This window comes from Manduca sexta, chromosome 12, assembly GCF_014839805.1.
Source record: "Manduca sexta isolate Smith_Timp_Sample1 chromosome 12, JHU_Msex_v1.0, whole genome shotgun sequence".
Lineage (NCBI taxonomy): Eukaryota > Metazoa > Arthropoda > Insecta > Lepidoptera > Sphingidae > Manduca > Manduca sexta.
This window is the reverse complement of record NC_051126.1, coordinates 8960056-8974650: the sequence shown is the minus strand read 5'-3', so window position 1 is coordinate 8974650 and position 14595 is coordinate 8960056. Positions and strand designations below refer to the sequence as shown.

At 33.0% G+C, this 14595-nt stretch overlaps 1 protein-coding gene across 2 annotated transcripts; it reads left to right on the top strand.

Annotated features, from left to right (window-relative positions):
* The first annotated feature begins 6174 nt into the window (after positions 1–6174).
* LOC115451467 (protein cortex) lies at positions 6175–13048 on the top strand. 2 transcript variants are annotated; one of them, XM_030179809.2, is made up of 9 exons: positions 6175–6296; positions 8998–9114; positions 9298–9508; positions 9849–10009; positions 10622–10767; positions 10997–11204; positions 11641–11839; positions 12209–12352; positions 12806–13048. In XM_030179809.2, the coding sequence occupies exons 1-9, from the start codon at positions 6198–6200 to the stop codon at positions 12946–12948; spliced, it is 1428 nt and encodes a 475-aa protein (XP_030035669.1). In that variant the 5' UTR covers positions 6175–6197; the 3' UTR covers positions 12949–13048. The 2 variants fall into 2 exon arrangements, with proteins under 2 accessions (XP_030035669.1, XP_030035670.1); XM_030179810.2 differs by having other exon boundaries at positions 6178–6296; positions 8987–9114.
* Positions 13049–14595: the final 1547 nt, after the last annotated feature.

The following is a 14595-nucleotide window of genomic DNA, read 5'->3' as shown; positions in this document are numbered from 1 at the left end:
AGGCTGATATTATTATTATAGTATATAAGGTTTAACTATGCCTATTAAAGTTGTTCCGCTTAGAATTTATATTTTAAATCGTAGAGACAAAATATTCCCTTTGGGCTATAAAGCTGTTTATACTAAACATTTTAAATGCAATAACATTAAAACACGTATTGTTTTGTATGAAGGTGTCGGAAACTCGAAGATTAAACAAAAGTTTTCTGCTAAATGTCACTTATCGATAAGCATTAATGTCCATTGAAACATTATTTATTACTCTATAATTTATCAATTTGATTCATGATATATTCACATATTATCATGGTCATGATTATAACGTTTTTGATGAAAATGTAGGACTGACCTTATTAGGTTTAATAAATTATGAAGACCGCGCTATCTATTGCAGAAAATGAGTCACATTTAAAAGTAAGATAAATATAATATTTTATGCTTCTACATTTTGGAGAAAGCACAAAACGGCAGCTTTTTATAACAGTTATAATATTTTCTTATATAAAGATATTTAATGTGCACAGCATATGTTTCAAATAAATTTTGTAAAAATGTATTGCATTATAAGCAAACATATCCCTTAAATACGTATATTTCAATTTTTCTTCAGGGAAACGTTCGTCACGCTTGTTCCATCATCGTTATTTTATGTTTCTTTATTAATTTTCACACTGATTCACGTTACAATTTATTGAAGTTTCTAATAGAAAAAAATCTATATATGTATAACAACAAAATTGCAATGCATTTCAGTCGCAGCACCAGGTTACGGAATAATATATTAAAATGTATCGCTTCAATTGTATTCAGCCCATTTTTGTGCTCAGGCCCAGAATATAGTTGATAAAATCTGATAATACAAAGAAAGTCTAATACATAATTAATACAATGACTTTTTAAAATCCTCTGCTATTTAGCGTCAAGTGGTTTTCAGAAATAGGCGGGGCCGAACCAAGATAACACTTGTACTTGTAATAGCGTTTCATTATACGGAAACAGTCTTTGTTATATAATGTGCTATTCCACTTTGTCGAGCATATCATGGTTTACTAATATGCTGAGATAATTAAATACTAGTAATCGTCCAGTGGTCGAAATTCGACCGTCGAGTTTTATTTATTTTAACACATATTATACATAAATTTTATTGTTCTGCACTCGTCTATCTAAACTACAATTTCAAACCTCACAGTGCGCGCAGTATGCTTACAAACCAGTAAAAAGTATTAATACATAGATAATTTATAACATATCCACATTTTTTTACTAAACTTATTATGTTTACATTTGCCAAAGAATTTACACTGCCTTCTTAATGCGTCTGGTCTTAAAACCTCCTTAATAATAATTATACGATAATTAAACAGCGATAACAAATAATAGGTATATTTTAGTTACTCTTGCACGTAACTAATTTTGTTACATCCAAGGATCTCAATGATGCGTTAACGAAAGCGTCTATAATAATGTTGCAACCTTGAAGTAGTCATAAATATTGTAATCATAAAGATACCGAATTCGTATATGCTTCAATTGGATTTAAAAATTAAAATTGTTTACGTTGCGGACTGAAGGATTCGGTTTGGACGATCCCAAATTAACTCATCATGTTTTACGGAGGTTACAAATCACAGGTCTTAAAATGATTACAAGCTCTAACGTGGAGATTAGAATTATTGTTAGATTGCTAATAATAATATATCAACATCTAGTTGTGATATCCTCCCGACACGAATTTATACTTACAGATTCAGATCCGTAATTTATTATATAATGCATAATAGTAAAGTTTTCGACGATTTTCCCGTGCAGTTCGGCAAATTGTATCTTTCTATGGTTACACGCCAACCACAAATCACATCGTGTAATTTTTTTTTAAATATTATATATACATAATACGTATATTTAATATTATTCAGGCGGTAGTTCTCTCGTACCCGAGGCTCCGTCGTGTGTCTGTGGGTACGTACCACCGCCACATCTACTGCTTCCACCACGCAGCATTGTGCGAGCTATACCAATATTACGTACATAATACATTTTCATTTAAAAAAATGCAATAATTACACTTTACAGGCAGAATGTTTCTCATTTTACTTAACGTATGAAATCCGTACAAATGTTGATATTTTAATACACCACTTCTTCACTTACCGGCCGCTTGAACAAGATGGCGACTTATAATGCGCGGAAAAGTAAAGCGATTATGGTCCTCGACATTGGAAAAAGCCGATGCTTGGATATGCTGTTAAATCTGACGTCCATTGACGTTTATTGATTACTAACATATAGATAGTTTTAGTATATTTAATTTATTTATAAGCATAATCTATATTATCTGACTAATATAAAAATTGAAATGTTTGTAAAAATATACTCTCGTTTGTATATGTAAAGATTGTTAGAAGTAAACAGAATAACAACTAAACAAATTTAGAAGAAATTGGCACATCCATAGACCATGTCCTGAATTAACAAACTGTTAATTAATATTTAAATAGGTGGCGCTGATGATGTACAATTGACACTCAGAGTTACTAGTTGCTTAGTGACTTTTGTATCGGGTAAAATTGTGAAAATGTTTCACCCAGGCGAAGACGCGGTCAACACCTAGTATAAATAAAATCATATAATTACATCAAAAATATTTTTGAATACCCAAAAACAACCTGTATAGCATGAATGTAATATAATATAATTGCTAAAGTTTAGTTAAATTTATAAATAATGCTTGATGAACTTCGGAAATTTGATATTTAGGTACACGAAGTTCGGTTTAACTGGATTTTGTTTGGTATGCCATTGCAGTTACAAAGAGATCCTTAGTAATAGAATATTGATACACGGTGACTATTTCAAATGCGGCAGGTTCATAAGAACATATGCAGCAGAAGACAAGGAAATAGTTTATACAGATAGTGTGACCTAAGAAAGCCCAGTTCCTAGCAAGATCCACCATCCATGTCTTTGGTATTTTTTTGTGTCGTATTACAAAAACATACTACTTGCATTAGATTTTTTATTATTAAATTTTATAATTTGTAGTCAATTATTGCAATTGATTTAAGGGTATATCTTTATATTTTATCATGAAACGATTTATTAAAATTTTAAAATTAGGTGGGCCTGGAAGGATGCCTGTATTTTCTCTGTATTTTCTCTTTTAGCTTTTGTAAAATTTCATTTATTTTAATAAATAAGGAAAGACAAAGAAGATGTTATAAAATCCTTTTATCCAGGAAACATAAGCAAGAAACACATTTACCGTATCCGTGCTAATGTTATTGTGTATCCGTGAATTTATAAGCGGCAAATAAGCCAAAAATATTGAAACAGGCATTAAGAGGTAGACTGGCAGACAATGTAGAAAGTTTCAAACGCTTCTGTAGACGTTAACTGTCGAAGCTAACTAAAAAGATACAATAAGATACTGTCAGTCATGATTTCTGTTGTTTAGTTCAGTTACTTTGTCTATATGTATTTGTTAAAAGTATTTCTCATGTTGCCTGCTGTTATTGGACGTTTTTCATACATCCGTACGTTCGTAGAGATACTTGTTATAAATAATCGTCTGTTAATCATTTGGTCTTGATCACATAAATCAATCGTTGAATTACAATAGCTAGTATTATTTGTATAAGAATTGCAGCTATAAAAAGTTTGTCTTACAAACTGAAAAACTATCTATATTAGTCAATATAAATCATAAATTTGGAATATAGAAACAGTTAAAAATATGCATTTTTGTCATTTTGACCATAAGGAAATACCTAGTTATCGTTGATGGTCTAGTCATGGCTCCCGACCAAAGACCGTTAAATTTTAACGGCTTGGAGCATTTTAAAAGAAGATTTATTTAAATCTATATTTAAATTTTTACTCTACACAAAAAATATTATTTATATACTGTCCCGTCACTATATTACCTAGTCTTGCCATAAATATTGTAATAAAGAAAAAAGAAAATTGTTAACTGCAAATAACATTTATTACTTTTACAGTGTGTCAGTTTAATACATAAATATAAAACAATTAAAAATATAAAAAGCTTATTCGAAGTGGTCTCCATTGGCTGCAATACAGTCCTTTAAACGATGAGGCCAGTTATCAATAGAAGCACGCACTCTTTCCATGGGAAAATTCTTCACTGCCAATCGTATAGATTGTTTTAGGGACTCCAAATTATCATGGCGTTTAGAGCAAGCTGTACTCTCTAAAACTGACCACAAATCATAATCCAGCGGATTAAGATCGGGACTAGACGACGGCCAGTCTTCAGCTCTGATGAAGTCCGAAACGTTCGATTCCAACCAAGACTGCGTGGACCGAGCTTTATGACCCGGCGCCGAGTCTTGCTGGAAGGACCATACTTGGTTATTGAACATGGTGATGTTAAGGGGCTTAACTACCTTCTCAAGAATGGTATCTTGATACACTTGTGCCGATGTTTTGATACCTTTTTCACAAAAATATGGCTCAGTCACTCCTTCATAGCTAACACCCCACCAAACCATCACTGAAGTCGGATAATGTCCACGTTGCACTCTGTCGACTAATTGGGAAGCTTCCTTAGAGCTTTGAGCATAAATACGGTCATTTTGTTTGTTAAAATGTTGCTCAATTGTAAAAATTTTCTCATCCGTAAACAAAATTTTTCTGTGACCTCCCTTTGCGTACCGCTTCAGTAGTTGTTTCGATTTTACCACCCTATTCTTCTTTAAATTATCAGTTAAGAAATGGCCAGTGCGTCTCTTATAGGCTGCAAGTCCTAAGTCATCTTTTAAAATACGCGACATGGTTCTAGGTGCTATCTTCATTTCCCGAGATAAAATCTTTTGCTTTCGGACAGGATTTCTTCGAATTCTTTCCCTTACTGCTTTGACCACCTTTTTCGTACGAACACTACGTGGACGGCCAGATCTTTTTCTGTCACAAACAGAGGAGGTCTCATTGTACCTATTAATAGCCCGGTACACAAACATTTTACTAATACCAAGTGTATGGAGAGTTTTAAAAATTGCATTTGGCTCCATACCTACTTTGTGTAATGCTATCACAGCGATTCGGTTCTCTTTATCACCCCACACCATTTTAATATCGCAAAATATTTTACAATGTATTGGCGCCAAAATGAGAAAACACAATGAACAATCGTATAAAAATGACAGATTCGAAATTCAAATGTAATATTTTTTTATAATTAAGTGTAACAGTATTTATGGCCAGACTAAGTATATATGGATCTATTAATTTTTTTTTTTGCTTATATACATAATTTTCGTGCAATAGTAACTTTAAAAATATTTTTTTTTATATGATGTAACTGAAAATTTACGGTTTTCACAATTTTTCCTTTATCTGTACTATAAGACATTGCTTCATACGAAATTTCAAGAGTCTGAGTTCACGGGAAGTACCCTGTAGGTTTGATTCCCTTGCGAGTTTCGAAAATTTGCGGCATAAATGGCTGTATCTTTTGATTTCGTTGGCTTAGAAGTTTGATTTTTTCACAGCCTAAAGGAACAGTAGACCTGAGTATTAGATATACATTTCAGCTTAATACCTCCACGCGTTCCTGAGAAAAAGGGTCTTGAGAGACTGACGGACAACAAAGTGATCCTATAAAGGTTCCGTTTAATCCTTTTGAGGTACGGAACCATAATAATAATAAAGAGCTTTTGACTTCTTGATAGTTTATGAAATATAATTTACTCGTAAATATATATGTTATAAATACAATTCAGCTAGAACTGTGTGTTTTGTATACCTACTCCTTACATTAGTCACGTAATTAATTTTAATTAATATTATTTTACCTTGTAACATCTTCAAAATTGGAAACAATTTACTGTTTACAACATACAAACGGAAGTGTCTCATACTCCACCTTCGAAATATATAATAAATAATTACAAATCATATTTAATCATACTGCACATATAATTTAGCCCTCCCAGATTGTGAAACATTACTTGCGAGTTGCGATATTAAAAAAAATGTATGCTCTGCTGCTATAAAAACTTACTTAAATAAAATTAATTTCACCTTCTCCACTTAGCAATTACCAACAAATACATAAACACCACGACTCACAATTAAAAATAAATCGCAATAAAATCTGCATGTTTTTTTTTAATTAACCTTCCATAAAGTAAAATGATGACGTGATAACATTTAGTAGCGGGTAGTTTTACTTTATGCCACTGTTCGTGTGTTTTAACATTTCTTCTTTCTATTTATTCGTGTATTTTATTAAAAATATGACTATGAACCGAGGAGCATTTGGCAATAAATCTGTAAGTACTTTATTATTGATAATAATTATAAAACTTTTAATAACAAGGTCATAAAATTGATTTAGATTGTTGGTTATATGTGTACATTTAAAATGTTATGAACGCTTGCTATTGTCATCGGCTTTTTATACGTTTTAGTGGATATAAGACGTGACATGACGAAAAGGTGAGAACTATTATATAAGATAAAATCTTTAATAACTTTGTATTTATATTTTTTTTAAATATTAGTCACGTAAGCAATAATAGTTGCACTTATGTTGCAAATTAATCATATAAATACGAAGGCTATTTGATACAGCAACAACACATCTATTTAAATAGTATGAGAAAGATTTTAAATATTAACAAAATTCATACACTATAATTATCTTAAAAAATATTGTTTGATATAAAATTATTTCGTATAACTTTTTAAGAAAAATACTTTTATGCGATTAGGGAATAAAATAGCTTAAAATCAAATATAAATATAATTTGCATTAATGAATAACTCTGCATTTTTACCTATCTATTTATTACACCCCACACACACACCCTGCCCTGCCTTTATAGCCAAAGCGGTAAGCAGAGATGCTAATAAGGCACCCACTTCTATCTATCAATCCTATGTTTATAATTCTAATAGTAAACAAACGATTCATTGCGATTTTTTGTTTAGAGATTTTCTTAATAAATTCACCTTTTAACAAGCCAACAACGTAAAAAATTATGTGTGTAAAAAGGTAACCGACGTATGCCGCGACCATTGCGTTGTTGCTCGTACATTCGTACCAGAGGTATACACCCGCAGAATGCATTTCAGTGAAAGTGTTTGAAGAAATTCTTTAAGTATTTCACTGGTACGAATTATAAGGATGTTTACCGACTACGTAATGCCAAATAAAATCAAATGCGTGTTTATTGCAATGTTGATGTTTGTCTTTAAATAAAAGGAAATAAATATAGTATTTATAATAATTGCCTCCCAAAGTATTGTAGTGCAGGGATACCGTCATAGTTTCTAATACACATGCGGCATTTGCATCACAATATGGGGTCAAAGTGTGTCGGCTAAGCTCTCCTCATTGTAGGACTTACATGATTTAAAAGTATGTTTTAATGCAATCAAATAAAATTCAATTACTAACAATTACCTATAATTATGAAAATAAGGCGAGGGGTAATCGTCTCGTGTTAGTCGACACTCCATTTGGACCGACTCCACTCTCTGTAAGATGCAGAGGGGCCACCTTGCAATGCCCGTATAAAAGAAAAATAAACGGAGGAAACCACTTTCATTTTCAAAAATTAACAAACAACTTCTCCATAATATTTAAACGTTTGTATTTAAAAAATCGTAAAGACCCGGAAAAAGTACCGTTCGCATGATTTATTTATAGGGCGTTTATGGGTGAGTAGACAATATACATTTAGCACTATATTAAATACAGTAACGGAGTCTCACCGTGAACAGACAGCGACATATTCATGAGCAATATCGATCATTCATTGATCATAAGTATAACAACCGTTGAGGCATTAAAAAATCATAATATTTATAAAATAACTTAAATTCAATTTTTTTATAAATATCGGTTGTTATAAGTACCCATTTCTTAAATGATAATTAATAATATTTTAAATGATTGTAGCAGATTATTTTTTTTTTTATTTTGTTAACTAAATTGTCAAAAATCTAGCAAATTAATAGAAACGAACAAAATAAATAGTGAAAGTAAAAGCCGAAATATTTTTACAATTTGCCTGTACAATTTGAAAAATATTTTCCTACCTTACATCCACCGCGAGAGGTAACAGTTGAACCGCCCGCCTCTGGTGGGAAGCCCTACTCGTTAGGGTCTTCGTAGCTGACTGATGTCCAACCACCTCGACTGCCATTGATTGACTGACATCAAAAATTAAGTAAACATTCATCAACAACTAATGAGAGTAATTTTTCTTTAAATTTCTTAGACCGTAACTCAAGCACGAAAGCCAATTAGTTGGCAACTTCTCATCCCATATACATAAAAATAAGTCGTTACGAATGATCGTAATTATGCTCGGTAGGTACATATTAATGTGTTGGCGTTAGAAACAATGTTATTCTAAAAAAAGAGTCTAAATGACTGGAGTTCAATATTAAATTACTTATTTTTATTAAACTGATACTCTTTGTAAATGAATCTATACAAAATTATACCCAAAAGGAAGTCTATACGTCGATGCATTATAGGTTTAGAATTATTGACCCTATTATTATATCTATTTCGTATTTTGACTTTTCTTGTAGGTAATTATGTATAACAAATATAATAATAATTAATGTTAATTAAAAAAAGTTTTTTTTGTTATTTTTTTTATTTTTAAGAAATCTTATTATTTTATCACAGAACCCATAATTCGCAGACAAGCACTCTAACTTAACCTATGTTTTTGTAAACATCTCAAGAAATACCAGAAATTGATAAATAAACAATGTTCACGCATTTCGCGTCTAACTATGCAACCATACTTCACTGGTCAGATTCTGAGAAGTTCGCCAAGGCGAGTGCACAGGTTCCCAGAAATCGTCCGGTGGTCCGCGGAATGCTCAACGCTACAAGCGCAAAGTTTTTCCTTTGTTCCAAGTATTTCGACTAATGTTACTGTGAAAACTAGTTATGTTTCGCAGTATCACCCTCGTATTGTATAATGATAGTAAAAAGTGCTGTTACAGTTGAACACACAGCGACCCCGGCTCGATAGGTTTGTGCCGACGCGCGACTCTTTGCCGGATCTTCGAAGACGATTCACGCGGGCCCACCGCTGCGACGACACTGATCATGATATTTGGGTAATGTTTTTTATGAAATTTACTCGAAAATGTCATGCTAACCCACCTAAGCTCTAAAATCTACAAAGAAACTAGAAAATTAAATTAAACCGAATATTTTATGTTAATTGATAATACAAATAGATATGTGGTATAAAAAATAATAAACGACATTCCTAAATAGTATTCCTTCATTTATTTCAGTCTGCGAAATACTTGCAAAGAAAAAAGTATGGAGAATACTTAGCCGAAGCATTTGAAGTGGTTCCCTTGATGAAGATACAAGAAGCTCAAACAACAGAATACCAAAAAGATGACTTCTATATGAATCCCTGGCCGTGTGTGCCTCGTAAGAAAAACTTTTTGACGTCAGCCGATAGCATCTTAGATTTACCAACTTATAGCTACGCTGCATGTAAGTTTATCATTCCCTTACTAAGTATTCCATTTAAGGAATGCAATAAATTATGTTTCTTATGTGCACATCATTTGGAAATAAGCGTGGGAAAGCTATTTATTAATTTGAAAAAATCTATACATAAATATTATAATGAGAATATATTGTATCAAATATTATGGTAATAAACTTACAGCCATAAAACAAGATTTAATATTATTGTAAAAAAAAACTCTTGCTCCGTTATTTATGTATTTCGTCTACCATTGGCATAAGACCTAGTTGCACAATTTTATAACGCTAAAATGAGTGTTTTAAGTCCAATGCAATATATAAATAAATATTCTGGATATTTTAGTTCCGGAACTTCTCGATTGGAGCAGTGATAATATCCTCGTGGCTGCTCTCGGTCGGAACTATCACAAATGGAGCTGGCACACGCAGAGCCTCATAGGTCAAGGTATCACGCAGTACGAAATACAATGCTGCAAATTTGAGCCAAAAGGAGAACTTTTGGCAGTGAGTAAAAACTTCTTTCACTACCAATTGATAACAAACAGTCAATTTAACTATGAACTATAAGAGTATTACTAACAGCTAAAATATACGACAATTTTATATTTATGGTTTAAATAAATTATCATTAAAAGCCGGTAATGTTGACTAATACAAGCAACGTAATTAAGACAAGAGTAACAGTAAGGTTAGCTGTTACTTAAAAAACCTTACCTCAAGAAATAATCAAATAGGTATTATGACTTTAAGTTTTTGTATAATTACCTAAATATATAACTTGTTTACGGCGACAGCCTTGTTGGGACTGGAACGATCTACTAAGACGAATATCCGCAGGTACGAAACCCAAGGGCATGCACCTCTGACTTCTCTAGGGTTACAAGTGTATTCTTTGTGAATTATTGCTTGCTTTAATGGTGAAGGCAAACGTGAGGAAACTTCCATGCCTGAGAAATTCTCTATAGGAAATTTGTGGACTTGTGAAGTCTACCAATCCGCACTAGGCCAGCGTGGTGGACTAAGGCCCAATCTCTCTCAGTAGTAGACGAAGCCCGGTTCCAGCAGTGGGGCGGTATATAATACTGGGCGTAATTATTTGTTAAATACGTTTTGCAGCTTGGTACAGACATGAGAATGATTGAGATCCACAATAATTCAATCAGCAAGCGGATAGGTGGCACTGCTTGCCGTTGCGTGAGCATTGATGCGCCTTGTTCCATCACTGCTATTGATTGGAGTCCTACTGGAAACTCTTTTATCACGTAAGTAGTCAATCAATTTAAAAAAGAAGTTGGAATATTAATAAATGAACACGTATATACTACATTCCCTAATGTAATAATCTATTGGAGACTAAGAGTAACTAAATACAACCGACGAGTATTATATTCTGCAATAGAGTTTATCTTCTCCATACATGAAGTTGCATGATTAAAAAGATAAAGTAAAGTAACGAGAACAAAATAATCAGAATAAATAACTTTTATTTAGCGGCTGTTCCCGAGGAATGCTGGCCTCTTATTCTCGAGAATATAAAATGATTAGTTGGCGGCCGGTGCCCCAAGCTGTACTAGCAGTCAGAGTCTCTCCGAACGCTCGCTACGTAGCCGCCGCAGCTGTCAACGGTGTGGTTGCCCTGGTGATGACCTGGCCAGGACTTCATTTAGTTTCCAGCTTAGATTCCGATTGGACTATCAAGGTAAACAATGCTAAGTACATAAAAGACATTACTTAATAGTAAAACTTTTATAATAAACATAATAATATTTATTATTTTAATTTCCTACTAAAGGTAATATCATTACTTATTTTTTTATCCTCCAACCACCAACCCAATAACTAACTAAGTTTTTTATTTTTTTGTGAACATCGCAATATCGTTAGCCTTTTAATCGCTTATAATTTATGTTGTTTTTTTTACATTTTTTTACACAATATGTAAAGTACAGTTTAGACGCGAATTTTTAATATCTAAAACATTGATCATACAATTTTGAAGGAAACAACCTATTACAAAAAAAAATACAAAATGACACTATAAACAGCATAACCATCACATAAAAATTTACAAACATAAATCCACAGAAATTTTTAGTACATACTCAAAACTTACGTTCATAAAATTTATTTCTTAGACAATAACCTGGCATCCGTGGCGCACTGCGCTCCTGGGGGTGGGCACGGTGACAGGGAGCCACCATGCACATGTGGCCGTGTGGGACGTGCCCACGGCCAGGGTTCAGGAGACGACTCTCAGCAAGAGCCGCTACAGTCTCGACGCCATGCTGTTTAGTCACAAAACCGGAGAACTGGTAGTCAGCTTGTGGAATACAGGTACTTTGTTCTTTTAAGTGCATAGTGCATTCGTATTGTTTATAATGGAGCAATTTTTACAGGTGGTAGGTCTTTTATATGTGGTAGTCCGACTGGGTAGGTACCACCGCAATGTCTATTTCTGACGCTAAGCAGCAGTGTGTGTTTAGTCACTGTTATGTTTTAGTTTAAAGAACATTCTCATGTCATTCGCAACTCATGTCCTAGGATGGCGTGATTTAACTTTTTAAATTTCATATTATTATATTTAAATGAAAATCCAAGATACTAAAAGAAACACTTTTTTTTTAGTAGGTACCAAATTTAACACATTTTATCATGGGATTTAAAAAAGAACCTTCACATTTAAAACAAACTTCTCATCAACAGAAAGACAGTCATCATCTCTGAAGACTTGTTCTCAGCTGGTCGTGATGAGTGGACCTAACACGGTAACGGACCAATGGGGCGAAGGTCAAACTGGCGTAGACCGCGTGAGGACCATGGTCTTCAGTCCTGATGGAACTAAACTTGGTAAGATCTGTTCTCCTTACACACTAAAAAAAAAGTATGATGTAAGTCAGTCCCGTGACCACGAAAGCTGCAAGGCTTCGAACGTCATAAGAAAAATAAAAACATAAAAACAGCAAAAAAGGCGTTAAGTAGTTTGATTTTAATGTGCACATTCGCATAAACATAAGAAATCACTACAGAAAATTTATATTAGCAACTTCACGCTATCTTTCTATTTGATAATATAATCGCGAGTTAAGACAGGTTAGTGTTATCTGGAGACTCGCCGAGCTTCACTGCTCTGTGCCGTTGCTCGATGCTTTAGAAATATGTATCACTGTCAATCCTGTCGTACAACTGTGCCACAGTATCTTACGGTTAAAATTTTATACCCTGTTTGTGTTTTTATTCTTATCATACATACATCCATTTTTAATTGTTTTGTTGCATTTTACTTATTACTTTCACTTCTAGCAACAGCAACTGCGGAAGAAGACCTTATAATATGGAACTTTTTGCCAGAAGACAACGCAAAAAAGAAAAACACCATGTCCAAAAGATTCTCCTCCCTTCCTGCGTACTTGGACATGGTCACGCATGGTGTCTCTCTCAGATGAAATATTCATATTATGATCATGAATTTGTTATGCTGGATGTACATTTATTTCTATTGAATTGTTTGTATAAATAAATTTTATTGCTATTTTGATATTTGAATGCACTTTTCATTGGCAAGTTTATATGAACATTCCTATTTGCCCATAGATCTGTTGGTTCAAATGGTTTCTTGTCGGAAGATCAAGGTTATCACTAATACCCCTTTTGATCTTAGCTTTCACATATATTTCTTGCTGCTTGTCTTACAAGCAAGTCTCGTCACCAGAGTGTATTGATGGTGGCGTCGCGTTTCATAACTTGCATCCATATTTCTATTATTTGACTGTCACTTTTAATTTAAATACTTATCTTTGCGTATTATTGTATCTAATTGTATATATATGTTACGGTAAGTGTGATTAATAGTTTTAAATTTATCACAATTATGGATTGTTGTTAATAATTCCCTACATATGCGACATTGAATGACTATAACTATTGTTGCACTTAGCGTACATTATTTTTAAACAATTATTCCATTTACCAAATAATACTCATGTAAAAATGAACTATTTATTACTTTTACTATTCTTCTTAGTAATCAACAATAATGGTTCGTAATTTTTAACACTACTTACTTAATAACATATATACTATTTTAAATTAGTATTTACATAACTGATTAACTCGTTAGTAACAGCAACAAAAAAAATAAGATGAAATACGCTATTACAGATAAACAAACAGACCTACAGTTTGCTGTTACGTGTGAAACCGTTTGGAAAAACTTACACGGCTGAGTGACACTGGCGTGTTGGTCATAATGGATTATTTTCAATTGTCCATTACAACTGTGAAATATTATTATGAATTAAGACCATGCCGCTATGTTCTCTACTTCGCTTTTTGAAACAATGGATTAAGAAATTAAATTAAAAAAATACAGAAAATGACTTAAACAATTAATGATATAATATGCTGATTAGATAAATATAATTTAATTCGCTATGCTTGCAGGTATTATTTAAACTCATAAAAAATAGAATTCAACTTTGTTTGATGAGAATATCATATTATTTCGTACCTCAATCGCATTATAAAATAATGTGGTCACGCGCTTAGCCTTTTAATTAAATAATTGGATATAATTTTCCAAAATTGAACTTTTGCTTGTTATACTAGGTCTAAACATACCTATAATAGGATATCTCTATGAATAGAACGTCTAAAATAAACTTATTGGCACATTTGACTTGCATTTGCAAGTCATAAGAGTTACGCCTCTGCCTAACCCTTTGCAGTTGATTGCGTGAGAAAAATGTGTGACTTAATTATAATCTATATTTAATCATGTGGCATTTTTTTATCCCGCAAGAAAAAAATATTTTATGGATGCCTTTCTTGTATCTGGGAAGAGGAAGAATGGTTATGTCGAACTCATCGTCCTTCCGACCCAAATGTCATCTAAAGGCCCTCTGAATCGGGACTCGGGTCTCTACTACTTTTATACCGGCACATCAACTAAACATTGTGGTAGCCTGCTTCTGCGCGCGTGGGACGGTTCCGGGAGTCGAGAATGCATCCGAATTCGCCGGAACGTCGTGTGACATACCAACACTCTTTACAATACTTGAGCCATAAATAGTAAATAGACGCTGACCGTTCAC